The sequence below is a fragment of the Strix aluco genome, chromosome 4, assembly GCF_031877795.1.
Source record: "Strix aluco isolate bStrAlu1 chromosome 4, bStrAlu1.hap1, whole genome shotgun sequence".
NCBI classification, from domain to species: domain Eukaryota; kingdom Metazoa; phylum Chordata; class Aves; order Strigiformes; family Strigidae; genus Strix; species Strix aluco.
In genome coordinates this window covers 101,854-127,741 of record NC_133934.1, presented here as the reverse complement: position 1 = coordinate 127,741, position 25,888 = coordinate 101,854, and the positions used below count along the sequence as shown (strand labels likewise).

At 61.8% G+C, this 25,888-nt stretch overlaps 3 protein-coding genes across 16 annotated transcripts in view; 2 read left to right on the top strand and 1 right to left on the bottom strand.

Annotated features, from left to right (window-relative positions):
* LOC141922472 (dedicator of cytokinesis protein 2-like) overlaps window positions 1-3,488 on the top strand; it is a 67,472-nt gene extending 63,984 nt beyond the window's left edge. Inside the window, exons 46-53 of one of the 2 annotated variants that reach the window (XM_074821650.1) lie at window positions 587-763; window positions 882-965; window positions 1,091-1,228; window positions 1,526-1,623; window positions 2,036-2,186; window positions 2,481-2,592; window positions 3,044-3,177; window positions 3,281-3,488. In XM_074821650.1, coding sequence (XP_074677751.1) covers window positions 587-763; window positions 882-965; window positions 1,091-1,228; window positions 1,526-1,623; window positions 2,036-2,186; window positions 2,481-2,592; window positions 3,044-3,177; window positions 3,281-3,337 — 951 coding nt within the window. In that variant the 3' untranslated portion in view covers window positions 3,338-3,488. Of the gene's footprint in view, window positions 1-586; window positions 764-881; window positions 966-1,090; window positions 1,229-1,525; window positions 1,624-2,035; window positions 2,187-2,480; window positions 2,593-3,043; window positions 3,178-3,247 lie in introns of both variants that reach the window. The other variant, XM_074821649.1, reaches the window with a different exon arrangement.
* Window positions 3,489-3,714: 226 nt separating this feature from the next.
* On the bottom strand, window positions 3,715-16,988 carry AUP1 (AUP1 lipid droplet regulating VLDL assembly factor). 2 transcript variants are annotated; one of them, XM_074821647.1, is made up of 15 exons: window positions 16,690-16,891; window positions 16,133-16,270; window positions 15,480-15,630; window positions 14,345-14,532; window positions 14,192-14,264; window positions 11,292-11,365; window positions 10,352-10,418; window positions 9,669-9,774; window positions 9,228-9,374; window positions 8,889-9,052; window positions 8,592-8,680; window positions 4,775-4,904; window positions 4,606-4,700; window positions 4,335-4,484; window positions 3,715-4,083 (listed from the first exon to the last, which is right to left on the bottom strand). In XM_074821647.1, exons 1-15 carry the CDS (start codon window positions 16,737-16,739, stop codon window positions 4,035-4,037), a joined length of 1,671 nt encoding a protein of 556 aa, XP_074677748.1. In that variant the 5' UTR covers window positions 16,740-16,891; the 3' UTR covers window positions 3,715-4,034. The 2 variants fall into 2 exon arrangements, with proteins under 2 accessions (XP_074677748.1, XP_074677747.1); XM_074821646.1 differs by lacking the exons at window positions 3,715-4,083; window positions 4,335-4,484; window positions 4,606-4,700; window positions 4,775-4,904 and adding an exon at window positions 6,161-6,287 and having other exon boundaries at window positions 16,690-16,988.
* A 125-nt stretch (window positions 16,989-17,113) lies between these two features.
* HTRA2 (HtrA serine peptidase 2) lies at window positions 17,114-24,836 on the top strand. 12 transcript variants are annotated; one of them, XR_012622996.1, is made up of 10 exons: window positions 17,114-17,470; window positions 19,407-19,611; window positions 19,684-19,878; window positions 20,106-20,138; window positions 20,484-20,592; window positions 21,654-21,790; window positions 21,931-22,000; window positions 22,149-22,334; window positions 24,106-24,201; window positions 24,492-24,523. XR_012622996.1 is itself a non-coding variant. In XM_074821653.1 (8 exons), exons 1-8 carry the CDS (start codon window positions 17,115-17,117, stop codon window positions 24,655-24,657), a joined length of 1,230 nt encoding a protein of 409 aa, XP_074677754.1. In that variant the 5' UTR covers window position 17,114; the 3' UTR covers window positions 24,658-24,836. The 12 variants fall into 12 exon arrangements, 6 of the variants coding, with proteins under 6 accessions (XP_074677754.1, XP_074677753.1, XP_074677755.1 ...); XR_012622997.1 differs by lacking the exon at window positions 24,492-24,523 and adding an exon at window positions 24,335-24,353; XR_012622994.1 differs by lacking the exon at window positions 22,149-22,334 and having other exon boundaries at window positions 24,492-24,667.
* The last annotated feature ends 1,052 nt before the right edge of the window (window positions 24,837-25,888 follow it).

Sequence of the window (25,888 nt, the reverse complement as noted above, 5' to 3'; positions counted from 1 at the left end):
TGGGCATGGAGACACCCCGGCACTCGGGGCACCCACAGCCTCTGTCGGCTGGTGCCGGTAGCATCAACCCAGTGACAGGGACTGGTTTGTGGGGCTCAGCCCCCGGGACGCACATCTCCTCCCTGGGAAGCAGGACACCACACGCAGGGAGGGCAGAGGCACTGGAGGAGTGTCAGCAGACCACAGCAACCCCGGTGCTGCCGACAGCAGCTCCGCGAGTGGGTTTTATGCCTCCGTCAGGGAGCTGCTCAGCCAAAGTCTGGGGTGCCTCAGGTGCTGCAGCAGTGGAGACACCCGAAAGGCCCCGGGCTGTTACGGGGCCGCTGTGCTGCTCAGGACTGCACCAGTGCAGCCACACACGCCTGTGTCTGCTGCGGCTGCTGTTGCGCAGCTGCCCCCCCCCCCAAGCAACATTTACCCAGGTTTCCCGGCAGCTCGCACCTGCCAGCGGCCTGTGCTTGGAGCCGGGGACAAGCACATGCAGTGCTCCAGGCAGCTGATGCCGGGGGTGACCACCCTGCCCAGGACAGGCAGGCTGCTGGGCCAGCCAGCTGCTGACCCTCCCTCCCTCCCTCCCTGGGCACAGACCAGCATCTCCCCACTGGAAAACGCCATCGAGACCATGATGAAAACAAATGAGAAAATTATGAGTGAGATCAACCGGCACCAGAACGACCCCAGCCTGCCCGTCAACCCGCTCTCCATGCTGCTCAACGGCATCGTGGACCCTGCGGTCATGGGTGGCTTCGCCAAGTACGAAACGGTGAGGACACGTGGGGGCTGCACAGGGGCCGGCGACTGTCACTGGCAGCGCTTCGCTCCATCCCTGCCTGCATGGAGCTGAGCCAGCCCGTCAGCAGGACTGAGGGGGGGTGTCGCAGGCCTTTTTCCAGGAGTCCTACCTGCAGGACCACCCTGAGGATGAGGGGAACATCGAGAAGCTGAAGGACCTGATCGCCTGGCAGGTAGAGCCCCCCGCATCTGCCCGGCGGCCGGAGGGGAGCAGCTGCCCTGGGGCACCGAGTGCCCCGTGTCCCTGTCCCGCAGGGGCCCCATGAGCCCAGGCCGACCCGTCCCCATTCTCCTGCAGACTCCGCTGCTGGCAGAGGGAATCCGGATCCATGGGCGGAAGGTGACGGAGGACCTGCGGCCCTTCCACGAGCGCATGGAGCAGTGCTTCGTGCAGCTGCGGGCCAAGGTGGAGAGCCAGTATGGGGTGCGGGAGATGGTGAGTGCTGGCGTGGCGAGCACGGGGCAGGCGCAGCCAGGTCCACACGGGTGGTGCGTGGCACCCACGGGTGACACTGGACAGGCCAGTGTAGGTCTGGGGCAGCAGGGAACGGCCCGATGGGGCTGGGGCTGCAGCAGCAACAGAGTGAGGGGCACTGTGTCCTTCGGGTCCCTGCCTGCCCAGGGGGGCAGCACTGCCGTGGGGGGCTGGCACTGGCCCAAAATCAGGACTGGGCAGAGGGGGCTCTGCACTCCCAGCCCCGCCGTCTCTCTCTCAAGCTCCCTGTGCTCTCAGGTCTGCTTCGAGGACCGGCGGAGTGGACGACCCCGGTCCGTGGCCTGGGGACCTGACCGGGACCGGCTGAGCCATGCTGGAGACAGGCGAGTGCCATGGTGGGGAGCGCTGGCCCCGGGTAACCCCCTCTCACCCCTCCCTGCTGAGCCACCCTCACTCTCCTCTGCCCCAGACACTTCTCTCCCACCTCCCCAGCCCACTGCCCGCCCGGCTCCCCTTTACACCAAACTGTCTCAGGGGTCTGTCCTGCCACGGAGGGACCTTTCCCCGTGGGGGGACACAGAGCAGAGACACCCCACGCGCAGCCCTGCACACCGCTGTCCCCTGAGCCATCCACGCTTGTCTTGTCTTGTCCCCCCTAAGCACCCACTGCTGAGCTCTGCCAGAGATGGTGCTGGTTCCTGGCTGAGGGCGGCCACTCCTGGCCATGGTCTGGTGGCCCAGGGAGTAGCCCTGCCCCCCATTCCCCCTCCACCCACCTGCCCCTCACCAGCAGTGACTGCTCCACAGCACGGAAGCACCCCCGACCCCAAAGGCTGCCCCCCGCCCCGTCGAGAGCGAGGAGCGCAGGAACGAGCGCAGGGAGAACCGCTCCAGCACCTTCTTTGGGTACCGGCGGCAGGACCTGCGCCAGTCCATCTCGGAGCTGCCAGAGCCCAAGGTGACGCCTGGCACAGCCCTGGTGCCCCCCCTCCTCCCCAGGGCCCCGCTCGTGCCCCTCCCGCTGCACCCCGAGCCCCTGGCCCAGCCGGCAGCGCCAGGCCCCCCCCCAGGATGCTGAGGGTAGGGAGGGCTGGAGACGGGGGCTGCGGGCAGGGTGCTGGGAGCAGCACACCCTGCCAAAGGCTCCCCCCTTCCTGGGGGCGGGGGGGGGGGGGGGGGGGGGGGGGGGGAAGACACGACACACCCAGCCTGGCCCCACCCCGAGGCGCTGAGCCTCCCCTCTGCACCCCAGGACGAGAAGCGGAGACTCTCCTACAACGCGGGCGAGAGCAGCCTGGGCAGCTCCGACGGGAAGCAGCCCCCACCGAGCCGAGATGCGCCCAGCACCCAGCCCAGCCCTGCAGGTACCCAATGCCACCAGCTTGAGGCGCCTTCCCAGCCCCCCCATCCCCAAGCAGCCTCCAGCCCCTGTCTCCACCCTAGCACAGGCCCCCCCCACCCGCTCACCCCATCCCCATGGTGCCACGGAGCAGGCAGGAGCCCTCGCTGCCAAAACCACGGGCAGATCCCACGTGGGACGCACGTCCCCCACCGAACGCTCCCTGTGGAGCTGCCGGTTGCCAAGAGCAGCTCTCCACAGGAGCCAGCCCCCCGCTCCCGGCTGGCCTCCCCCCCCCCCGTCACCCCCAGCCCCTCTGCTCAGGGCCATTCTGCTGCTGCAGGCAGGAGAGCAGGCCCGCGCAGCCCAGGGCACCCCGACAGCCCAGGGCACCTGACAGCCAGCCCAGGGCACCCTGACAGCTCAGGGCCCCCCGGGCTGGCTGATCTGCCCAGGCCACCCCCCTGCCCGTGCAGGTCTGTCCGTATCTCCCACCGGCTTCGGCGGCCGGGTGAAAAGCGCCAGCAAGGTCCCGCCGCTGCCCCGCAAGATCAGCCCCACGGTCTACGAGACGTTCCTGGAGCAGAGTGACGTCGCCGCCGGTGGGAAGGTACAGCCCGGCCCCGGCCCCTGGTCCCCGGCCCCCCCCCGCCCCCCATAACTGCCCTCCCTGCCTGCAGGCGCCCACCGCGCCGCCGCCGGATGGGAACAAGGCGCTGAAGTCGCCGCCGCCTCCACCACCGAAGTCCAAGCGACTGTCTCAGCTCTGACCCAGCGCCTGCCCATGGCTGCCCCTGCTCCGCAGCACCGGCTCTCCTGCCCGAACCCGGCTTTGCTGTCTGCGCCGGGCCAGCTGCCAGCCCCTGCCTGCCCCCTGCAGCAGCCCATGGCCACCTACCACTAATAAAGGACTAATGCATCAGCTGGGTGCCCTGCAGTGGGGCTGAGAACCCTGCGCGAGCCCCAGCACAGCCCAACCCAGGGCCCTGCCGCAGCCAGGCGCCGCCCCGGCACGGTGCCCCTGCACCCCACAGAGCACAGACCCCCCTCCCGCGGCCCCGCCGCCGGGGAAGCCCATGGAACGCGGTGCCGTGGGGGAGCTCGCTCGCTCCCGGGCTGTGCCAGGCCCGATGCGGTGACGTGCCGCTCCGCCTCCCGCGCTGGCACGGGGCTGTTTATTCGCACATGGCGGTGCAGACTCGGGAGTCGTATTTACAGTCTTGTGTTAAAGAGGAGGAACCTGGACCCGTAACCAAGGGAGAGGGCGCAGGGGCTGCCTGCAGCAGGGAGCTGCCATCAGTAGGTTCCTGTCTACGTGGGAGCGTAGGATCAGCTCCCCGAGCCTGGGCTACAGAGGGGACGAGGGGAGACGGTGCCTCATGCCGCAAACACGTCGTCTGGGCGCGGGTGGGCTGCGCTGGGGCCTGGGCTCCCTCCAGGCACGGGGCGGTGCAGCCGCCCAGCTCTTCACAGCGGGTTTGCCGAGGAGGCTGCCAGTCGCTTCCCAATGTAGATCCTGGATTGGAGAGAGCGGCCGTAAGGCACCGGCACGGGGACGGCCAGCAGCCAGGGTGGTGACTGCGGCTGCTGGGAGAAGCGGTGCAGAGCAGCACCCAAGGGTGTGCGGTCCAGGTCCAGGGGCGTTCCCCCACCCCCAGCTCCCCACGGGGACAGTCTGGCTGCCCCAGACACCCCGCAGTGCCGGGCTCACCCCGCCTGCACCCGCGGGGTCAGTTCTGGCCAAGGTCAGGCCCGCTGGAAACTCACCCCAGTCCCAGGGTCAGCACGTGGCTGAGCAGCAGTGAGGGGATGAAGAGCAGCAGCAGCTCCGAACTGAAAAGTCTCTTCTTCCTCCCCACTGCACCTCCCTGCAGGCTCCACAGCACTGGCTGGGGGGAGCACACAAAGGCAAACTCCCTGGGAAAAGGGCACAGTTAAAGGGGCCGGAGGGAAGAGGGCCGAGCCCAGCAGCGGGGCCCGGGGACAGCAGGACGTGCCGGGGGGACAGCAGGACGTGCCGGGGGGACAGGAGCCTTACTTGGGAGACAGGTGCTGTGGGCGGCGGGCACCGGCCCAGCCCAGGGGCGCTGGCAGGCGTCGCTCCCTCCGCTCGGCTCCCTCTGGCACATCCCACTGGAAGAGGCGTAGGGCCGATAAGAGCAGGGGCACAGCCCGTGGGGCGCGGCGCGCGGGGGTCGCTCCCTTACCTGCCGCGGGTGAGGGCAGCCGGGTGGGTGCTGGCTGCAGGGAGGGAGCCGCTCGCTCTCCCCGGGCTGCTCGCTCGCCTGGATGGCTCCGTCATCACCCCGGGCCGGGGAGCCCCGCATGAACACGGCACTGCGAATGTAACCCCCTCGGTCACCACCCTGCACCGCCCCTCGGCCCCCCAACACCCACCCTGGCCGGGCAGGACTCCAGGGGCCCAGGCCCCCCTTCGGGACTCACCCGTCACTGCTCTCCGTCTCCAGCTGGGCCTCCAGCAGCATCCGCTCCACGTCGGCGTGGCAGGAGAAGAACCGCGAGGGCGCGGGCTCGGGCTCGGGGCAGCCTGGGCCACACCGCAGCTCCACCCAGGAGCCTGGGGGGGCCGTCAGCCCAGCACCGGCCTGGCCCCCGCGCTGCCCCGGGCCCGCCAGCACAGCCTGCTCCGGCCCCGAGGGCTCCTGGGCTCAGCCCGTCCCGCCCGGGAGCCCCCCGGGTGCATCCCGCAGCACGGGAGCAGCGAGCGCGGTCCCTGACGCGGGGTGTCCCGCACACCCCCACGTGCCCGGGGCTGCTCCTCGGCGCACCCCCCTCCCGGGACTCTGCCCCGGCCCCCCCGGTGCACGCCTGCCCGCCCGTCCAGGACCCCACTGATCCGCCCCCCTCCCAGCGCACATCAGCCCACCCGGGACCCCACGGAACCGGACCCCCGGTGCACACCCGCCTCCCGGGACCCCCGGTGCGTGTCAGCCCACCCCGGACGCCCGCCCGGGCTCCCCACTGACTTGCCCCCTCTCCCCGGGTCACGCCAGCCCGCCCGGGACCCCCCGCTGACCCAGCCCCCCGGGTCACGCCGGCCCGCCCGGGCCCCCCCGGGTGCCGCCAGCCCCCCCGTTGACCCGGGCGCCCCACGGACCGTCGTCGCCGGCGCACGCCATGGCCCCGCGGGTGCCGCCGCGCTCAGCCCCCGCCGCTCTGCCCGTCACGTGACGCCCGCGAGCCCCCATGTAAATAAAACCACCGGCACCGGGAGCCCGTGTCTTAAAAGGGCATCGGCTCCGTGCTCTGGGGCCCGCTGGGTCGGCACCTGGGCGGCAGCGCCGGCGGGGCCCGGGACCCCGTAGGGTTCGTCTCCACGGCCGCCCCAGGCCCGCGTCCACCGGTCGCCGCTCGCCCGGCACGGGAAGCGCCGGGCCCGCCGCGTTGCCCCTTTAAGCGGCGCCTACGTGCGGTGAGCGAGCGGGCGGCGGCCGCGGCGCGTGCGGAGCCGCACGGAGCAGGGATGGCCCCGCCCCCTGCCCCCGCCCCCTCCACCACTCCCTGGCCCCGCCCCTGGCCCCGCCGCCGCAGAGCCGAGCCCGCGCCGGACGCTGCCGCCGTTTATTTCCGCCGCCGGGGGCCCGGCCCGGCCCGGCCGCGCAGGGCACAGGCGCTCCCGGCCCGGCCCCGCCCCGCCCCGCCCCGCCCGGTCAGGGGCTGCCGCCGGCCCGCGCCGCGCCGTGCTTCTCGGCGAACCTCCTGCGGGAGAAACCGCCGTCAGGCGCGGCCGGCACCGGCACCCGGCACCGGGCACCGGCACCTCCCGGAAACCCGACTGGGAAGCTCCGGGGGAAGGGGGAGGGGGGGGAGAACCGCGAAGGGCTGGGGCAGGTGGGGTGAGGGAAGCGGGGCTGGGGGGGTTGAGGAGGCCGGGGGGGTGTGTGATGCGCAGCAGGGACGCTCCCCGGAGCCCTCACGCGCACAGGCCCGGTCCTTATTTCAGTCCAGCCTAAGAAAACCCAGGCGAAGGTGGCCGAGCGCCTGGAGCCACGGGGCCAAAGAAGGCCAGGGCCCAGCGGGGCATTAACGGAGCTCTGCCCGCCCCGGCTCCCTCGCACAAGCCGCCCAGGCACGGGGCCCCGGCCATGCAGCCAGGCCGCGCACGGTACCGGCCTGCGCCCAGAACGTTCTGCCGGCGCATGCTGAAAAGCGGAGGGGAAGGGGGCGAGAAGCTGTGCCTGGGGAAAGCTGCCGGACTACAGATCCCCCACCGGGGAGAGCGGAGGGGTGACACCGCCCGGCCCCCGGCCTCCTGCGGCCACCGCCCCGTCCAACACCGCCCGGCTGGGGGAGAACCCTGCTGAAAACACAACAGCCACGCCTTGGCGTGAGCCGCCAGCGCTCTCGGAAGCCTGGGCTCTATGAAAAGAAAACACTGAGCACGCCCTGAGCTGCCAAACTTCTCTGAGCTTGAAACGGCCGAGCGACGGGGGTTGCTGCCGTCGCTCTGAACCGGAGACACACGCAGCTCTCGCGAGCCTGGGGCAGCAGGCAGGGCCCTTCTCGGCAGTAAAGGCAGACGAGGAGCGCGGTCGCCTTTCCGAATCCCACCGGGATCCCCTCCTCTCAGTAACGTACAGAGATCACTACTCTACAGCCTGAGGGGCCCCAGAAAAGGGACGTAAAATATCAGCATGCAGAGCAACAAGGCCAGGTGGGGAATCCACAGGAAGGGATTTCCAGGCTCCGTTCTTTGCTGCTGAACAGATCCTGCCCAATGGATCCAGCAAGAGCCCTCGGCCACCTCCACACTCATGCTGAAAGGTCTAGGGGGCAGCTCTGAAGACAGTCTAACATTATCTATGCCATGGGACTATTCCGAGAAGTAATTCCTCTAAACTGAAATGATCTTTCAGAAAAACAGATCTATTTAAATTAAATTCTTGGTGACTCAGAGCCACTCGGAGTCACCCAGGGCTAGCCCTTTGGAAACGGGCACTTAGGATGTGCCTAGCCTTGACTTCCAACCATGGGAACTTCCCACTTTCGGTAGCCAGCAGAGCTGATGCCGTGTCAAAAAGCCACAGGATCTCCAAGGTTTAACTGACCCCTGAGCCTCCACGATCCTCTCCCGACTCTCCTGGAGCACTGCAGAGCTCCATGTGATGCCCGACCGTGACGTGGGGTGGGTTCTCCCCTTCCCAACGCTCCCTCACCTCTGCCATCATCCAGAGGGTCAGCCAGGGTCGCCGGGGAACACCCAGGCACTAAGAAGCCATAATTTCTGTGGGAAGCTTATTCCACTGGTAAATCCATCTCCTTTTCAGAAACAACTACCCCATTACCTGCGCAAAGTCTGTCTGCCTACAATTAACTAACCATCAGTTACTGCTCTGCTTCCCTCTGCCAGATCAAACAGCCTTTCAGAACCTGGTTCCTTCACCCAGAACTAGATTACAGCGTGCCATCTCATTTACAGGAAGTTTAACAGGCTTAACTTCCCCTCCAAACTCATTCTGAATTTTCTGTACCTTTTCTAAAAAAAGACCCAGACACCAGAGCTGGACCCTTGTTCCAGTATTGCCTCATCAGGACCATGCACAGAGGTCAAACTCGCTCCCTGTTCTCTGTAATTCTCCACTTACACTGAGGAAGATTAATTGCACTGTCCCTCTTGCCAAGCAGCAAACTTCTTTCTAAACTGAGTGTTCCACAGCATCAGTACTAATTTCAAGGAAATCTACAGTCCCACGACTTCCATCAGTCCAATCCACAACACCAAAGAACCAGATGAGGTGGTTTTGCTAAGCCCTGTTCCTCAGCAGCTGTTTCCAGCAAAAGTCCCTGAAGCCAGGAGCCCAGTGGCAATTTGGGAGCCAGCGCGCAGCGAAGCAGACAAACACCTGCCTCCTCTCTCCTTCAGCCGCATTCGCTGCAGCCACACTGCTGCCTGGGGCAGAGGAGAGGACCGGGAGGGCGGGGGGCAGAGCGGGGGCTGACCCGTGCGCGGGGCAGGTGTGGGCGCTGCCGGGAAGGGGTGAGGGGACTCGGGTGGGCTCTCACCTCCTGGCATAGTCGTACAAGGCTCGTTTCCGCTCCTGCAAGGACAGATGCCGCTCCACGGGGGACTTTGCAAATTGCTTTGTAGCTGGCTGGAACAGAAAGCACAAGAGCCATCAGGAGACACTCAAACAAAGCCAGAAGACCTTCTTAGTGGCTCTGCAAGGACTCGGCGCAGCAGTTCGGTCTTCAGTTTGAAATGCTCCACTCCCCTGACCTCATGGCTAGTCCTGAACACAAGCCACCGTGATCTGGCTGCGAGCCATCGGACCAGAGGAGACAACAAACCACCAGAAGTACCTTGGAAGGCGGCACAGCTACGGAGCCCTGGATGCCAGAAGCAGCTGCAGCCTGGGAGGTAGACGGGACAGGCAGGTCAGTACCAGCCTCCTTACTTTCAGGGAAGAAGGGTACTCTCCCCTCCAGCAGGTTGGCAATGGTGGTATCCACACAGTTGGTTTGGGCTGCAGGGACAAAGAGGATCTGTATGAGAGGGAGCCGCCACAGCAGGACACTCACATCCTTGCTGCCACTGCGCTCCACAGTGCAGCAGGGACAAGGTTTCTGCTTTCAGGTACTGCAGAGACTTGGCATGGAAGGTGACCCTGCGTCCCTGCCAAGAGCCCAGGCCTCGCTTACCCAGGTCTATCCTGATGACCTCCAGAGGCACGTGAGGCAGCACCTCCTTGACCCGCTGAGCCATCGCTGTGATCCGCACATCCTCAGGAGCAGCGCCAGTCAGGCTGGAAGGCACCCTGGGCCTGGCTGCCAGGGGCTGGCTTGAGGCTGCGAGAGAAAGAGCAGCGGGCACAGATGGTGCACAGCCTTCGAGCTGCAACAGCCCCACTTCCTCTCCCGTGAACCAGTGCGGTGAGAAAGCTGGACTTCCTGCGCACAACCGCCATGCCCAGGAGCAGCGGTCCTCTCCCTGCCAGCCTGGAGCATGCAGGCAGCCCCCGCTGCCCGGGAGGGTGTCCAACGCGCCTTTCTCCCCTGCCTCCCCACAGCAGCAACCAAGGCCTCCCCAAAGGCAAAGCCCCAGTGGCAGTTCGCAGCTAGGACACTACCCAGGACACCCACCTGGGGCAAAGGGGAGAAGTGATGTGTGTCTCAGCCTCTTCATGTGCTCGGTTTTGTCTGCTGCAGTGAGCCGTGTGGATACCACACCCAGCTCCATGGCCAAGAGCTGCAGAAACGCAGAGAAGAGCCACATGTACACGACACAACACGCACGACCCAGGCATTCCCATCTCGCAGGGGAGTGTATCAGATGTACAGGCCTGCGTGGAGCCACGGCGAGGGCAAGAGGACTGGGAACTGATTTCTCCAGGGCCTCAGTGATGCCTTTCAGTGTCGCATGGAGCACATGAAGGACCAGGAGCAGGCAATATCATCCTGCCAAGACAGGCTGACAGGGAGATACAAGATCTTTGGTACAGGAGCTATGAAGTACCCAGCACATAAGGGAAAGGCGGAGAAAAAACTGCTTTATTTGGTTTGTGGCATTATGAAAAGGGACCAAAAGGTTTGAACTAGATGGGGAGAGCCTTGGTAACTAGCAGAAAGGATAAATGGGTGGTAGCAAATAGGCCATGGAAAACCTGAATAATTGTAAGGGGCAATAAATACGGGCCAGGGTTCCCATCGTACAAATACACCCATCCAGAAATGCCCTTTGCAACTCTGCTTGCACCCCACTCTCCTCTATGACCATCCCAAGTTGCAGTAGTCCTACACATCCCTCTCCCACATCATCCTCCTACCTCCTGAACTCGGAGCGCAAAATCCTCACTCAGTTCTTCAGCTCGTCTGGGGACAGACGGCATCCACCTGAATGGGGACAACAGCACTGGGCTGACTGCTTCTCGGGCTGCTGGGGGAGCCAGCCCCCTCTGGCATCAGTCGTGCAACGCTGCTATCCCCACCTCAGCTCTCCCTGCTCGCCCCAAATCTCTCCCCGTTAAGACGAGCATCAAACCTCAACACTAGCTTGCAAAATTAAGGGCAAGGCATGGCTCAGCAGACAAAACTGGCTCACTGAACCTTTATTAGCACTCAAGCATTACGTATCTCCTAATGAATTTCCCAGAGAGGCCCCAGATAAGGAGACACTGCTGTTAACATGAAAGTAGAAAACGGATCAGCAAGACTCGAGCCAGATACGGCTGGGGAAAGCTACAGCACAAGACTTTACTGAAATACCCCGACCCCTAAATTTGATTCCAAGCCCCTTCTGCTGCCGTGGACCCTTATGACACCAAAGCTACGCAGCCAGTCTGGGCTCAGCCGGGCCCTAGGCAGATGTCTGAACCACCTCTGTGACTCACAAGGGATCACAGGGAACAGACAGATGCTGGAAGACTGAGCTGTTGGCAGGGAATCACCCGCAGGACCCCAGCAACCCTGGGGTGAGTTACAGCAGAGCAGCTAGCTTCAAAAATAAACCCGGCAAACTCGACATAAAAGCCCTGAGAGACTCCTCTCCTTCAGCAACTGAACGCAGGAACCAAGAGCCCTCTCCACTTCAGAAGCTGGTTCAGAAGCTGGACCTGGCACGGACCAAATACCGCTGAACAAAGCCATGCTGAGACACCGCAGCGAGGGCGCGCGGTAGTGTGTACCAACTTCCTACAACGGCAAAAACGTCAGGCGCTCTGCCCCCCCCAAGCCCTGCCCCAAATGAAAGAGAGAGAGAGATAGTACCTTACTTGATAAACTGTGAAGGGAACAAAGAAGGTCCAGAGCAGCTCTGTAATCCAGGAGGAGTCAGCCACACTCTGGGGAAGAGAGCAGAGTGAGAGCGCGGCACACGGGCTGGCCGGGTCTCCATCGGGGAGGCGGGTGGGACACAGCTGAGCCACGGCAGCGGGTGACGGGTACGTGGGCAGGGAGAGGCAGAGGGCTGGGGAAGAGGGAATGGCAAACCCAGCGCAGTGAGGGCAAGGCCCCACCTTCACCAGCAGGGCGAGGGAGGCAGTTTTCACGGCCTCGAGTCATCGTTTCCTCCCAGCAGGACATCAAGACTTTCCTTTAATATCCCCACATTCTCTACTAGACTGTGCCTTTAGAACGGACTGAAAATGCCTTGAGACCTACTAAGGTTTCCTTAGAATCATGAACAATCCTCCCTTATTCTGATGGGAACGGCCCGTGTAATGCCTCAACTCCTGTAAGCTTTATCTCTTCATTTCCAAACAGGCTGCACTGTGAAGGCTTAAACGACTCTTCTCTTTGGAGATCAATCATTAAAGGTGAGCGGTAATTTATTACTTTCTTCCTTTTCCTAAAAATTAGTAAATAATCTTTTCCCTACCAAGTACCACGACGCGGAGAGCACTAGCACAGGCGCTCTGGCACGGGGGGTCTCCACCTGTCCCAGCGGGACACGGCCCCGAGCAGCTGGCCCAGACTCAGAGGCCAGGCTGACTGGGAGCAGAAAGCCAATAAAGAGCTCCAGAGTCCCCTCCACCTACACTCTTCAGTGATTCCAAAGAATTCGCTATGCAGTGTTCCTAGGATTTTGTAGCTGGTTACTTTTATCCTGCAGCAACCACACCTTCCACAAGCTGGTGAGAACTCCACCTCAAGATCTGCAGCGCACAACGTGGCTGCCTCGGCTTCTTTTACACCCGAGCTCACCTAAGCCACACGGCCCCAGGACAGGCCTCGTGCCGGTTTGTTTGGCCTGGGAAGAGGTGGTGTACGTGAGCAAAGCCCAGAAACCACAGCCACCAAGGGTAACATAAAGAAGTCTCATCTCCTGGATAAACAGATCTAAGAAACCTGCAGTCAAATGCCTTACAACGATGCCAACAGCCAGACTCCAGTTCCGCTGCCTTGTGCCACAGAACACCACCCTCCTTCAAGACTCCAGCCACTTGGAGCTGGAGAAAATTCTTTCTTAAATCCAGATTTAGTGGTTTGCTCAGCCCAGTGTCACATAAGTGGCTAAGAAAGCTTTCTGTAAAGCACTGATCAAACCAGTCAAAGTATTGCATCCCCAGTCCTCGGAAGTTTCTGATGGTTTAAAATTACATAAGAAATCCACCACGATTTACTTAGCCAATGTGCATGAAGGGAATCAACCTCTGAAGGTAAAACCTGAGCCAAGAACGGACTATAACCAGTATCTTCAAACACATCTCCAGTTATGGGCCTGCTGTTCTCCCTAACATTCAGGAAGGAAAGGATGCACAGACAAATACACAACTTGTCCCATCTCACAGAATTGCTCGGAGGAGCCAAAACCACAAAAAGATCAGATATTCATTATGAACAGCCCAGAACAGGACAGCTCTCCCACTTCTCTGGAGCAGTCATTCAAAAATTTAAAGTATCCTCACTGTTAGAAAACTGAACTTGCGCGGTACCAACGTTTAGTCTCAGCACCCGCAAAGACTGCTGCTATGTGCTTTGTCAGAAAAAAATAATTCTCCACTCTTAAGCCTCTTCTCCACCGTGCAAACAGCTACCCACAACAATCCCTCTGCCTTCTCTCTGATAAGCTGATTAAGCTGAGTGCGTTTAAGTGTTGCTCTCTGGATTCTGCATCACGCTTACGGCTTCCTCGAGCTCTCTCTACCCCTGCCCCACTTTCTCGGCAGCGGGGTTACCAAAGCTTTGCGTATTATTTCAGCAGTTTTCATCATTGCACACATCCAGCTAAAACTGCACTACTCACCCTGCCAGCTCCTCCTCTTGTTACACGCCCGCAGGCCATGCTGGGCACACAAGCAGCGGCCGTTCACCGGCACCTACCAGCAGTGCACCGGATCACAACTAGTAACCTCCAGCTTCTTCGTTATTCACTAACCTGAACCTCACCAGCAGGGATCTCAATATTGCCATCTGCAGCGCCAGTAACAGCACTGGGCAAAGACCTAATCCCGAACAGAATCTCCCCTCAAAAACACCTGCCTGCTGATGCTTTAGTATGGGCAGCAAGGTTGTGTGGCCTTCTGGTAAGTAGCTTTAAATCTACCCACTGTGCCCTACCACCTTAAAAAGACGGACAATAGAGAATCAACTAAAACATCATACAAATATAAAATGTGTCTATTAATCAAGTAGATCCATAAATCACATCAAGAAATAAGAAATTCAACAAAATCTCACTCTGTGAATAAGCTGAGAACAGCTTTGTTGCAATCTATCGAGCATTGCTAGCGTTATCATCGTGAACTCTGCCACTTTTCTGAAGCTCACGTTGCATCACGTTACATGTGGGCATTGGGAGACACGAGTCCAAGAACCTACTCCGGAGTGCCCTGCGTGACCCTCGGCACGTCAGCCAATCCCCAGGGGGGCTGGAGCTGGTCCTTCAAAGCCCTTGAGAAGGGAGCTCAGGACGAGATGGACACACTGATGCTACGGTCACAGAAGCCAGATGGCACATTGTTAGAGCCACTAAAACATTGCCAGTGTCACTAAAAGAGGATTGACTTAGTGGAAGCTCCCTGGGAAAGGACAGCGTTGGCCCTGAACCTAGTCCTGGGGTGTGGGACACCAGGCTGGGCTGCAACACCCCCAGGATTCAAAGCAGCAGCAGAACTGAGGGCCCGGCCAAGACCCCGCCCAGCGCCCGGCCCCACACTCTGACTCACCACAGTGATCAACGGCCTCTGAACTCGCAGGGCCACTGGCTGTACCACGTCCAGGACTGAGAACGGCCAGGAGCTGGAAAGGAGGAGGAGTTCAGCAGTGAATGCCCCCAGCTGCACCAGTACAAGGCCGGCGCAGAACGGCCCCGGCAGTACCTGAAGCGGAGCAGGCCGGCCCGGCCGTTGGTGGCAGCCTCCTCCGGGAACAGCAGCAGCGGGGGGTTTCCCCGGTGGGACGAATACGCCTTGAGGGAATCCACCAGCTCCGCGCGGCTGCCTGTCACTCCCAGCTCCATGAATCCCCGCGACCAGCAGATGAAGCCAGGGGCACCATTCAGTGCAGGCTGTGAGGGGAAGCAAGAGTGAGGGAGAGCCACCATCCTGCCCCCTGCCAAGGTCTACCTTCCCAGAACACAGGGGGAGACAAAGTTCCTGCTTCTCAGCAAAAATGCCTCTGGGGGCGAAAGGGGCAACCTGCAGGATAAAAACACTAGTAGCAGAGAACACGTTACTGCCAGTCTTCATTCAGTAGCTGCTCTGGCCCCAATTCCATAGGAATTTGATTCCTAATCTTCAGTTCAGACTGTCCCTTGTCTGCCAGAGAAACGAACAACCCCCCGAACAACCCCCCTGCTCTGAGTGACAACCGTGTTTCCGCATGTTCCCTCCAGTAGTTCCTAACACACTTGGCAAAGGACACACTACTTCCACGAGTTGCTTTTCTCCAGGTAAGGAGCAGATCTACTGCTGTTCAGGACACAAGACCAACCAATTCACTCCCAGGCACATTCAGAGTCTGTTGATTCTGGAACTCCACACATAAGGAATTTCACAAGAGTCCAGGGAAAGTTACACAACCACCAGCCCAGCAGAATAACCGGAGCACGCCCGTCCCACCACGCCGCTCCCCGCCACGCTCTGTGCTGTCCACACACACAGAATTGGCACCTGATGCTGTACGAAAACTCCACAGCCAACCCTGCTTCTGACACCACCTATTTGAAAGGCCAAAAAAAGATGCAGATGCTAGGATCTGCCCACTCCCTTTCAATAAAATCAATACGCACTGTAACATTTCCTGTTCCTCCTCGCCCTGTTTCATTTTTTCACGCAGAGCCTAAGAGTGTGATGCTGAACCACAGAAAAAAATTCAAGGCTTGTGCAATCCTGGGTTAACGAATAAGAACTGAAGACGACCGTGGCAATACCTCAATTCTAGAAGAGCTCTCTGTGCACTTCTGTTGGAAAGAGGCACTTCCAGACCAGCCACACTCGGCTCCAAGCTACTCACCGTATTACATGAGGTCAGAAGGTTGATGACGTTGTGATCAAATTGTGTCACGTGGTTGGCAATATACACCCTCACGTTGACATCACGAAGCCGGGGATCATTCTGTCGCACAAATAAGCCCAGCACTGAGCACATCACACGTACAATAAACCTGGGGGGGGGAAAGTGGTTTCCTCAAGCCCTGCAGTCTGAGTCGCTGCCGGCTGACACATCCAACAGAGCGAACAGAGACCCGGGAATTCGTGTGACTTAACAAAGGACACTGGTACAAAATGGAAATGACATGACAGATGTCTGGTACAGGAGTTGTTGGGCTGCAGGCTGCCTGCAGAGTGGTGGCAGCAGCATGATATACGGGGCAGCAAGCCACCACAGAATTTCTTAGCAGGGTACCCAGCTGATCCAAGTGTTTCAAATCAGGCCTTGAGCACTCCAGAGGCAACTGCCAGTTTTGGTCTTGGCAGAGAAGGGACCTTCGTGCATCCTGGGAACAAAGAGTCCCACGAGCACAGCTCCCCGTAAACCTCGGCATGAGCCAAGCCTCCATGGCTACAGACCCCAAACTACAGACCCCACGCTGCCCCCCAGCAGTGTCTGCACACCCCATCCCCCCTGGGCAACAGCGTGCCCTGGGGACCGCCGAGCTCACGCACCGTCGCAGCACGCTGTCAGGCAGGGCGCAGCTGACCAGAAAAACATGTACACCGATGAAGAGGCGCAGGACGAGCAGGCAGAGCCCCACGGGTGCGTAGAGCAGCAGGGCCAGAAGCAGGAACCCATCGGTCGGAAACCTGTATGACCAGAGAGCAGCAAAGGCAGCCTGAGCGCGGCTGGGACACACACGGGACGGCCGGTGCCCAGCTGCCTGCCCGGACCCTCCCAGGGACCACCCTGCGTCCCCCGCCTGTGTCACCTCCCAGCCTCCCCAGCCAGACACCCAGCCCATGCCGAGCCTCCCCGCGGGCGTCCGGGGCACATCTTGGACTCTCACCGGTCCCCGTCCGGTACCCCCCGACCTTCTCCACGGAGCTCCCGTGGGACACCTCTTCCCGCAGCGGGCCGCCGGGGCCTCCCCCCAGGGACACGCCAGCTTCCTGCGCTGGCCTCCCCCGGCACACCCCGAACCCCCGGGCCTCCCCGGCAGCCCGCCGCCCACCCCCGCGAAACGCGGAGAGGACCACGCGCGCCCCGCAGGCCCCGAGGCTCTCACCGGTGCGAATCGAAGAGCCGCTCGGGGCCCGGGGCCGCAGGAGGCTCCATTCCCGCCGCACCCGGTACCTCAGGGGCGCCCGACACCCACCGCCATCTTCCCCCTCGGCCGCCCGCCTGGCCCGCGCGGGGCAGCCTGGGAGGGGCGGCGCGGTGCAAGCCGTGAAGGCACCGCCCCCCCCAGCCCCCTACTCCCTCCCGCTCACCGCGGGCCCTCGACGGGCGGTGACGGCGGCTGGGGGGGGGTCCGGCGAGCCGCTCTCGCCGCAAAGTCTCGCTGCCCTCCCCCACCGGCGGCCGCGCTACGGCTACGGCACGGCTGGCGGCGGGACTACAGCTCCCAGCGTGCCTCGCGGCGGGACAACCGCTTCCGGTAGGCCTCCGCCTCAGGACTACGGCTCCCAGCGTGCCCCGCGCCGGGGCAACATGGCGGCGCTGGCGCGGTGGGTGCGGGTCCCGCTGCGGCCGGGCGCGGTGGGGTGGTGCCGGTCGCTGTGCGGGGCTGCCGAGGCGCCCCCTTCCCCGCTGCCGCCTCCTCCTCCACCTCCACCACCACCCTCCGCCGGGGGCCGGGCGTTGGCGGCGGCGCTGGGCGCTGGGGCGGCGGCGCTGGTGCTGCTGTGGGCCCGGGAGGGTGAGGGCCGCCGGCCCGCGCTGCCTGCGCTGCAAGCCGCCGTGCCCGCTCCGCCGCCGCCCGCCTCGCCCCGCGCCGCCTTCAACTTCATCGCCGATGTGGTGGAGAAGACGGCGCCCGCACTGGTCTACGTGGAGATCGTGGGCAGGTACCGGCACCGGGCGGCCGCCCCCGGCCCGGTCCACAGCCCCCCGCTACCCGATGGGGAAGTTTCCCTCTTGACCTTGTCGGCTCCCCTCCCGTCCTGCCCCTCCGAGAAGGGTCTGGCCCCATCATCCGCCGGGGAGGGATCCCTCGGCCCTCCCCGTCCTCCCGGCTGCACAGCCCCCCTCCCTCAGCCTCCCTGCACAGTGCAGCCCCCCGGCCACCTCCGGGGCCTCCGCTGGCCTCTCCCGCGGCCGCCCCATCTCGTGTCCCAGACAGCCTGAACCGGGCACAGCATCCAGGTGGGGTCCCCCAGGTGCTGCGGGAGGGACGGATCCGTCCCCTCACCCTGCTGCCTGCGCACACAGCCAGCATGCGACTGGCCTTCGCCTCAGGGACCTGCCGCTGCTGCACGGCCACTTTCTTGTCCTCCAGGACCGTTTCGGCAAAGCTGCCTTCTAGGCATCGGCCCCAGGCTGTCCTGTGGTGCACGATTACTCTGTCCCAGGAGCACAGCCTTGCGTTTATGTTTGAACTCAATAACGTTCTTGCCGTCCTGCGTCTCCAGCCTGTTAAGGCACCTCAATAGTAACGCTGCCCTTCAGCTTGTTGCCCGCTCTCTCCAGTCACCAGCAGGGCTTGCTGAGTGTGCGCAGTGTCCCATCCCCTTCATGAACATGAAAGGTGTTAAATGGCAGTGGCCCATCCCCCAGCCCTGAGGCCTGGTTTAGTAGCTGGCCACCAGCTGGACCTTGGGTGGTCCAGCCAATTTTCCCTTCACTTTATTTGATTATCAGCCCACATGTCACCTGTGTGGCTAGAAGGGACTGTACTGAGAGCCTGCTTGAGTTAAACAACATGTGTTGGTCACCCTGTACCCACGCTGCCAGCCAGGTTGGTCAGCCATGATTTGCCATTAGTAAGTTGGTGCTGGCTGCTCCCAGTCCCCTTCTTGAGTGCTGTGTGCCAGGAGGTGGTTTCTGGGGGCGTTTGCTCCATAACTTCCCCAGAGACAGGGGCAAAGCTGACTGACCGGCAGTTTTCAGGACACTCTTTCTTGGCAATCTTGCAGGCTGGTGGGATGTTTGTTCTTCCAGCCCTCAAGAGCCCCCCTTTACCACTGTGACCTTTGAGCACTCACAGGGGCATCAGCCAGCCCCTTCCTGTGGTGCCATGGACTTGTGCATGTCCCTTTGGCTTCAGCAATCCCTCCCTTGATCCTCTGTGTAATGCTGCATTCCCACAGGCTCTGCCTCAGGGCACAGGGACTTGAGAGGCCCAAGGAACAAGGCAAAAAGGCGCGGATCACCTCAGCTCTCTGTGTTCTGTGTCACTGGGCCCCTTGCCCCACTCGGCACCATTCTTCCTGCAGAGGGGTGGGCGTCCCCCTTGGAACCAGGGTCTGCAATCCTGAGTCTTTCTCTGGCTCTTCGATGAAGACGTACCCATCACCTCCCAGGCAGTTATGGCCGGCCCCAGGCGAGGCTCTGTGTGTTCAGGCTACTTGCGCAGATCACAACCCTCCTCCTTGTGCTCTTTCCCAAAGCGCCCGCGCCAGCCGTTGCAACTCTCCCCTCATGTGAGCGTCCCACCATGTTTCTGTAGCCCCAGCTGGATCATACCTTTGCTGTTGTGCCTGGACTCCTGATTCTTCCTGCTTGTTCCCCTGTTACGTGTGTGTTCGTGTGGACTCCTGAGATGGGGAAGTGAAGGAGTCTCCCCCATCGTGCTGGTGCCCTGACACCCTCACTGTCCCCTGCTTCTTCCCTCGCTTCCCAGTCTGGGCCACCCAGTCTTCAGGGCCCTGCCTGCCCTCCCCAGAGTCCCCACCAGTTCCCTCAGGCTCCCTGCCACCCCTTCCTGACATCACAGAATCATCTCGGTTGGAAAAGATCTTGAAGATCACCTAGTCCAACCGTTACCCTGCGCACGCCTTGCAGGCACCCCTTTTCGGGCCGTGATGTGCCCATCTCCAATGGCTCGGGCTTCCTGGTGTCTCCAGACGGGCTCATTGTGACCAACGCCCACGTGGTGGCGAACCGGCGACGCGTGCGGGTGAAGCTGGCCAGCGGCGAGCAGTATGATGCCGTGGTGCAGGACGTGGACCAGGTTGCAGACATCGCTACCATCAAGATCAAGCCTAAGGTGGGTGTTGTGGTCACGGAGACGCTCCCTTTGTCCCCACCATCCGCTCACCCTCCTCCTCCTCTCTTCCAGCACCCGCTGCCCACCCTGCCCCTCGGGCGCTCCTCGGAGGTGCGGCAGGGAGAGTTCGTGGTGGCCATGGGCAGCCCGTTTGCACTGCAGAACACCATCACCTCCGGCATCGTCAGCTCTGCGCAGCGGGGCAGCCGGGAGCTGGGCCTGGCCGCCTCTGACATGGAGTACATCCAGACCGATGCAGCTATTGACGTAAGGGGGGCTGGCGCTGGGGCAGGGGGAGCTGGGCAGAGGCTGGGGGTGCCCTGAGGTCACAGGAGGCTGGACACAGAGCGCTGGGAGGTGAAGGGATTCTGGCTGGGCATGGGCTGCGTTTCTCAGCCTGGCCCTGTTGTCTGGACTCTGCCTCCCTGCCGCGGGTCCTGCTGTGCGAGGACGTTGCGTTCATGGCTGGTTTACTACTCTCTTCTCTGCTGCAGTTTGGGAACTCCGGGGGCCCCCTTGTCAACTTGGTGAGTGCTGCTGCTTGCACCCTGGCTGGTGGGGCAGGGATGTGCCGGCTGCCCTTCAGTCTGTGCCCCTCGGTGGGGGCACTTGTGCATGCTGCAGCTGCCGGGAGGGAGGGAGGGAGGTGGGGGGGGCTGCATGTGCTCCTGGATCCCTGTGAGGAGGAGCAGGGGTCGGCCCAGCGTGGGAGCCCTGGGCAGCCTCTGTTCCGGGGAGCCTGAGCTGCTGGGACCCTGGTGCGGTGGATGTTAGCCCTGCACAGCCTTGGCCGGGCAGGGCTCCAGGCTGACACCGCAGTGCCCCTCCTCTCCCTGGTGACACAGGACAGCTCAGTGCTCTTTTCCCTGCAGGATGGTGAAGTGATTGGGGTGAACACGATGAAGGTGACCTCGGGCATCTCTTTTGCCATCCCCTCGGACCGGCTGCGGAAGTTCCTGCAAAAGGAGGAGCAGCGCAAAAGTGAGTGGGGTCCCTCCCTGCTTGGGTATGGGGGGAGGAGGATGGAAGCTCTGGCATAGCTGGGCTCCGGGCCCTTCGTTTGAGAGAAGGCCCGGCAGAGCAGGACTCGGAGTCTTTGGGGGTAAGAAGGTTCTCCCATCTGGCATGAAGCTCTCCCTGCCGTGGGAAGGCTCTGCTGCTACTTCCCTGTGGCAACTGAGGCATGGATCTCCATTGAAGTGCAGAAGGAAAATCCTTTATTATTACAATGGTACATACTTATGCTCTTGCTATGCTCTCGCTACCTTAGCTCTTACTTCATGATAAACAAATTGGCAGCTAGACAGTCATCAACCCTCTGTCCCACAAACAGTTCCATACTTTCTCTGAGCTGACTTATCTCTCTTCCAAGGCCTGCTTCTCCTCCAAACCTTGCTGCTTCTCTAGGCCGGTGCAGAGCAGAGCTGGCACTTCTCCAAGCCAGCGCAGGATAGAGCTCCTGCCTGGCTGACCAAGCAGAGCTCTTCACCTTCACCGAGCTCCCCAAACTGAGCTCTCTGGCTGAGCTGACCAGCTGATGTTGATTTGGCTCTTAAGTATTGAATCTCCCACAGCTGTGCAGGGCTGACAGGCCAATGCCGACTTGCCTCTTAATCACTTACCAGTAACACATGATTTGACTCTTAACGTATTGAATCTCCCACAGCTGCACAGAGCTGACACTCCCACACTTCCCTGCCCACAGGGGCCTAACAAACTGCAGGGAGGACGCTGGCCTGCCTCTGCTGCCGATAAAGACTTTCAAAGTGTCCCAAGTAGCTTGTACTTAAGTCCCCAGGAGTGGGTGAGGATTACTTTTTTTTATTTTTGTTGCTACTTTTCAGTAGATCTCAACATATGGGAAAATGAGTGGACTGTTTGTTGGTGTTCAAAAAGGGAAAGGATGACCTGGAAATGGTGCTACTTAGCCTTGTGCGTACCAGTGGAGATGCAGGTGCAGGATTCAGCTGGTGGTTAATTTAGTCCTGTAGGACATTGCCTCTTTTTGTTCCTTTGTGTTTGTGATCATGTGTTTAATGCAGACTCTTGCTGGCTGGTTCTCATGGTGACGCTGTGGAGTGATACTCTCAGTCAGAACAGTGACAGCTCAAACCAGGAAAGCACAGTGTGCAATGCCTGTAGAGCTCTAACTGCTAAAGGGGACGGGAATAAGCTGTTGGTAGGGAATTGGAACGACTCCCTGACTCCCTTGGCCCAGCGTCTGCCTCGAGGCACATGGGCTTTGTGACTCCAGCCCAGCGCTATCCCAAGTGCATGTCTGCCTCCAGCCTTGTCATCTGTCGTCCTTTTGCTCAACAGGCTCTTGGTTTGGCAATGCAGAGACAAAGCGGCGCTACATAGGGGTGATGATGCTGACTCTGACACCGAGGTACGTGGTGGAAGGTCGGGGGCCAACAGACGGGTCTTGTCGGGGCGTGGTGACTGTGATGGGATCTAACAGAGCACCTGTTCTGGGGAGGATTGCCTTCACAGCTTAAGCACTCGTTCTCAAATCTTTCTGTTCATGTTGTGTTTAGACTCTAGGCTGTGTCAGAGGTAAATTAGAAGCTTGCCAGTTTCTACGCTTGTGGAAGAATCTGTAAGCAGATAAAAAGTCCCTGAACCCACCCCCCGGAGTGGCAGATCAGTCTGTAATTGTCACTGGGAGGAGTTCGATAAAGAGCCTTTGCAGCACAGCGTGAATGAAGAGCCACCAGAAACGTGTAATTAATAGATACGCCACATGCCAGCTGAAAGTTGTGATGAAGCAGTTGGGCAAGTTACGCTCTGGGAGGAGAGATCTGCCCTGTGAATTGCTGTGGGGCAGAAACAGTTCTAGAATATGGGACTTTCAGAATAAGAAATGGCCAGTTTGCCAGTGGTAGAGTCAACTGAGGGAGATGGTGGACAGGCAGGAGAGTGACTGGCACACGCAGCGTGGCTGCCAGCCCGAGGTGGTGTGAGGCTCCTGGGGCGCTGGGTACTGCTCTGGAGAGAAGTCGTCGTGGTGCTGACCAGTACAGCACTGACAACTAGGAAGAGGAGGACTTTGTGGGTCTGAGACTCTTCACCCTCACAGTGCTGGCTTGGGAAGGGCCCTGTGTTACCTCTCAAGGAGCGCTCTGGTCAGCAGAGGGGACTGCGGACAGACAACCCGTGTGGGTCTGATCGAACTTGCTGGTCCCCAAGACGTGTCTGCAGCCTCGGCTGCCAGCCAGGCACCCGGCAGAGGCAGCTGCGTGCTGCTGAGGGCTGCAAGCCCTTGGTCGGGCCTGCAGAGAGCTCTGCTTAGGGCTGAGCCTTAGTCAGGCCTGCAGAGCTCTGCTGAGGGCTGTGAGCCTTAGTCAGGCCTGGCTCTGCTCAGGGCCATGAGCACCTCTGGGGCTGTGCTCTGTCATTCCAAAAGCTCTCGTGGCTGCGGTGCGTTGGGGGTTGTGGGGGCTACCTGCGCCCCTGGGCACCTCGAGCAGCCTCTGGGGTTCCTGCTTGGGACACAGACAGAGGAGCAGATGCTCTGTGCCCCCAAGATTGGGGGCAGTGGGGTGCGGGGGGACACTGCTGGGTGCCTAGTAAACACCCAGTAGATGGTGCTGGTACTCGGCAGAACTTGGGGACGTGGGAGCCCAACTGCGCGCGCAGGGAAGAGGACGTGGCTCCTGGAAGCAGGTCCAGCTCCAACTCAGCCTGCAAGCAGCCTCCAGCGCTCCTGGGAAACCATCCGGCTCCAAAACCATCGTGTTTGTGCCCGGCTGCTGGGCAGCTCTCCCAGCTGGTGGCGGCTCGCTCGGAGCCGGCTGCTCGCGCTGTCTGAACATGCTCGTTTGAAAGGCTGGAAACTTGCGCTGGCGCAGGAGGAAGCCGAAGCTCTGTGTGGGGTACAAGTTCCTCGGTGTCCTGGTCCCGCAGCAGATTGTCAGGCAGGAGCGTCCTGAGGCACCAGCCTTTGCCCCGTGGCCGGAGGGCACAGAGATGTGCCAGTGGCTTTGAGCTGTCGTGGAGCTCAGGGGTATCCTTGTCGTGGCCACAGAGAGCCACGGGAAGAGACAGGCCCTGGCTGGCAGAGCCATCCACGGTCATCTTACCGTGCGGAGTGAGCAGGGACTGAGCGAAGGACCCTGAAAACAGCAAAGGAAAGATGCTGGTTATTGGGAACAGGTTCTATGGGAAACCGCTGCTGGGGGGTGCTGCTGGCCAGGGGTGTTACTAGAGGGACATCCAGGGTTGGTTCTTCATGCAAAGTGTGAACTGCTCTGGTAGTTCCCAGCTCTCCCTGGCACAGTTAGGACTGTTGTCCTCTAGTTTTCGACAAGAAGATGGTGCTGTTTGGGTGCCCCAGGGTTTGCAGTGGGTTGCTCGTGCTTAGCGGCGTGCAGAGACGCAGGAGGAGAGGTTCTGCGCCATGGTCTCCAAGCCTGTGCAGCCGTGGTGGGGTTGGAGCCTCACTCTGCTCCCAGCTCCTTATCTGATGCTGATTTGCCGATTTTCCCTCGGCAGCATCCTGGCTGAGCTGAAGCTCCGTGATCCCAGCTTCCCAGATGTCTCCTATGGAGTGCTAATCCACAAGGTGATCATCGGCTCCCCGGCCCATCAGTAAGTGCTGCCCTGTGCCTTGGGGGGTGCCTTGAGCGAGGATGGGATGCATTTAGTCTGGCTTCAGAGCTGCAGGGCTTGGGCCCCGTGGCCGTCACTCTGCAGCAGAAACCAACTGGTGACCCTTGCCCAGGCTTGCCATCCTGTTGGCCGAGGCAGCTGGGGGCCAGAGGCCACCCGGTGTGGCAGCCCGAGCCCCCCTGTAGAGCCCGGCCCTTCCTGCTGCTGGGCAGACGAAGCTGAGGGTCTGCTTCGCCCACGGTGCGCTGCTGTCGTCATTCTCCCTGCAGGGCAGGGCTGAAGGCAGGTGACGTCGTGCTGGAGATCAACGGGCAGGCATCGCGCCGTGCCGAGGACGTCTACGAGGCCGTGCGGACGCAGCAGAGCCTGGCCTTGCTGGTGCGGCGCAGCTACGACACTTTGCTGGTGAGCGTTGTCCCCGAGGTGACGGAGTAGCAGCGCTGCCGCGCGGGCCGAGGACACAGGGCTGAGCTGCGTCTGCGCGCCGGTCAGGGACAGGCTGAGAGCTCGTGAGGGACTGGAAGAGGCCAGGCAGAGGGGCCCGGCCTGGTGCTTGGGAAGACTCATGGTGCAACCATTCCCCTCTGTACTCAAATAAAGCACTTTTTTAGGGACCCCCCGGTGCCATGTGGCCTCCGTCCCACGGCAGCTGGGCTGTGCGGGACCTGCCCCTCCTGCGAGCCCCATACGTCCTGCCAGCTGGGGAGGAGCATGCGGGCGCCTCCAGGGACCCGCTCGATACCCGCGCGGGCTGGGATCCAACTCCTCCGTCTGTAACGTGGGCACCCGGCGAGCCGTGGCTCGTGCAGCCATTCCTTGGCGAGTGAGAGCGGCTCTGGGGCAGCCTGGGCTCCCGGGCTTTGCCGGGCGGCTCTCCCTGCTGTGCCAGCTGCGCCGGTCCGTGGCCACACCACGAGGGACGCGGCAGGTGCCCATCTGCTCAGATCGCTTCCGCGGGGAGCGTTACAAGCACCCAAAGGTCTGCGTCTGCCTCAGTGACCATGTGGCAGCTTTCCGGGCCACGGTGAAGGGGGAGTCGATGCTGGACTCGGTGGCCATGGCAGCGTCTCGCTGGCCCCTGTGTCCGGCAGGAGCGAAGGCGGGAGCCGGGGCCGTGTGTGCCGCCTCGGCGCTGCGCGTCCCTCCCCCAGCGGGTCTGTGGTGCTGGAGCGCTGCGCTCCCACGCACCCAGCCTGGCCCCTGGGGACGGGTGGGGGCCCTCTGCGCTCTCCAGCTGGTGGCCGAGAGCCCGGCCGGCCCTTCTGGGAAGGAGCTGCTCCGGCTGTTCCTCGCCTGCCTAGAAGAGCCCCTGCTCCACTCAGGGTGGCTTTGCGGCGAGTGCTGCCGTGGGGCTGATCCGGCCCAGCTCGGCAGGAGGAATGTGTGTGTTGAGCCAGGCCCTGCCCATGACGGGGCTCCCGAGCCCTCGCCCCTGCCTGTTATTTTTAGGAGATGAAAGAAGCACAGTTCCTTGGGGGTGCTGTGGCGACAAGCGGCTCTGGGCCACTGCTCCCCCCGCGCTCCCCCCGCCCCAGAGAACAGGCCTCCTTTCAGGCAGCCCTGGCCTCACCAGAGGAATTTGCTCCCCCGGCAAGCCCCAGCCGGCTGCTCGCAGGGGAAATAGCTGAGACGCCGGCCGGCGTTTCTCGCATAGCTGCTCCGGCAG

What these genes read in the sequence shown, in the direction of transcription:
- HTRA2 (XM_074821652.1), top strand. Translation starts at nt 17,115, where the DNA reads ATGGCGGCGCTGGCGCGGTGGGTGCGGGTCCCGCTGCGGCCGGGCGCG. An exon ending in AGACCGATGCAGCTATTGAC is followed by an intron (nt 19,879 to 20,105) that starts GTAAGGGGGGCT and finishes TCTCTGCTGCAG; the next exon opens with TTTGGGAACTCCGGGGGCCC. An exon ending in ATGCTGACTCTGACACCGAG is followed by an intron (nt 22,001 to 24,105) that starts GTACGTGGTGGA and finishes TTCCCTCGGCAG; the next exon opens with CATCCTGGCTGAGCTGAAGC.
- AUP1 (XM_074821647.1), bottom strand. Translation starts at nt 16,739, where the DNA reads ATGGAGCCTCCTGCGGCCCCGGGCCCCGAGCGGCTCTTCGATTCGCAC. An exon ending in ACTTCTCCCCTTTGCCCCAG is followed by an intron (nt 9,375 to 9,668) that starts GTGGGTGTCCTG and finishes TTTCTCTCGCAG; the next exon opens with CCTCAAGCCAGCCCCTGGCA. An exon ending in CCACAGCACCTGTCTCCCAA is followed by an intron (nt 4,485 to 4,605) that starts GTAAGGCTCCTG and finishes CCCTTTTCCCAG; the next exon opens with GGAGTTTGCCTTTGTGTGCT.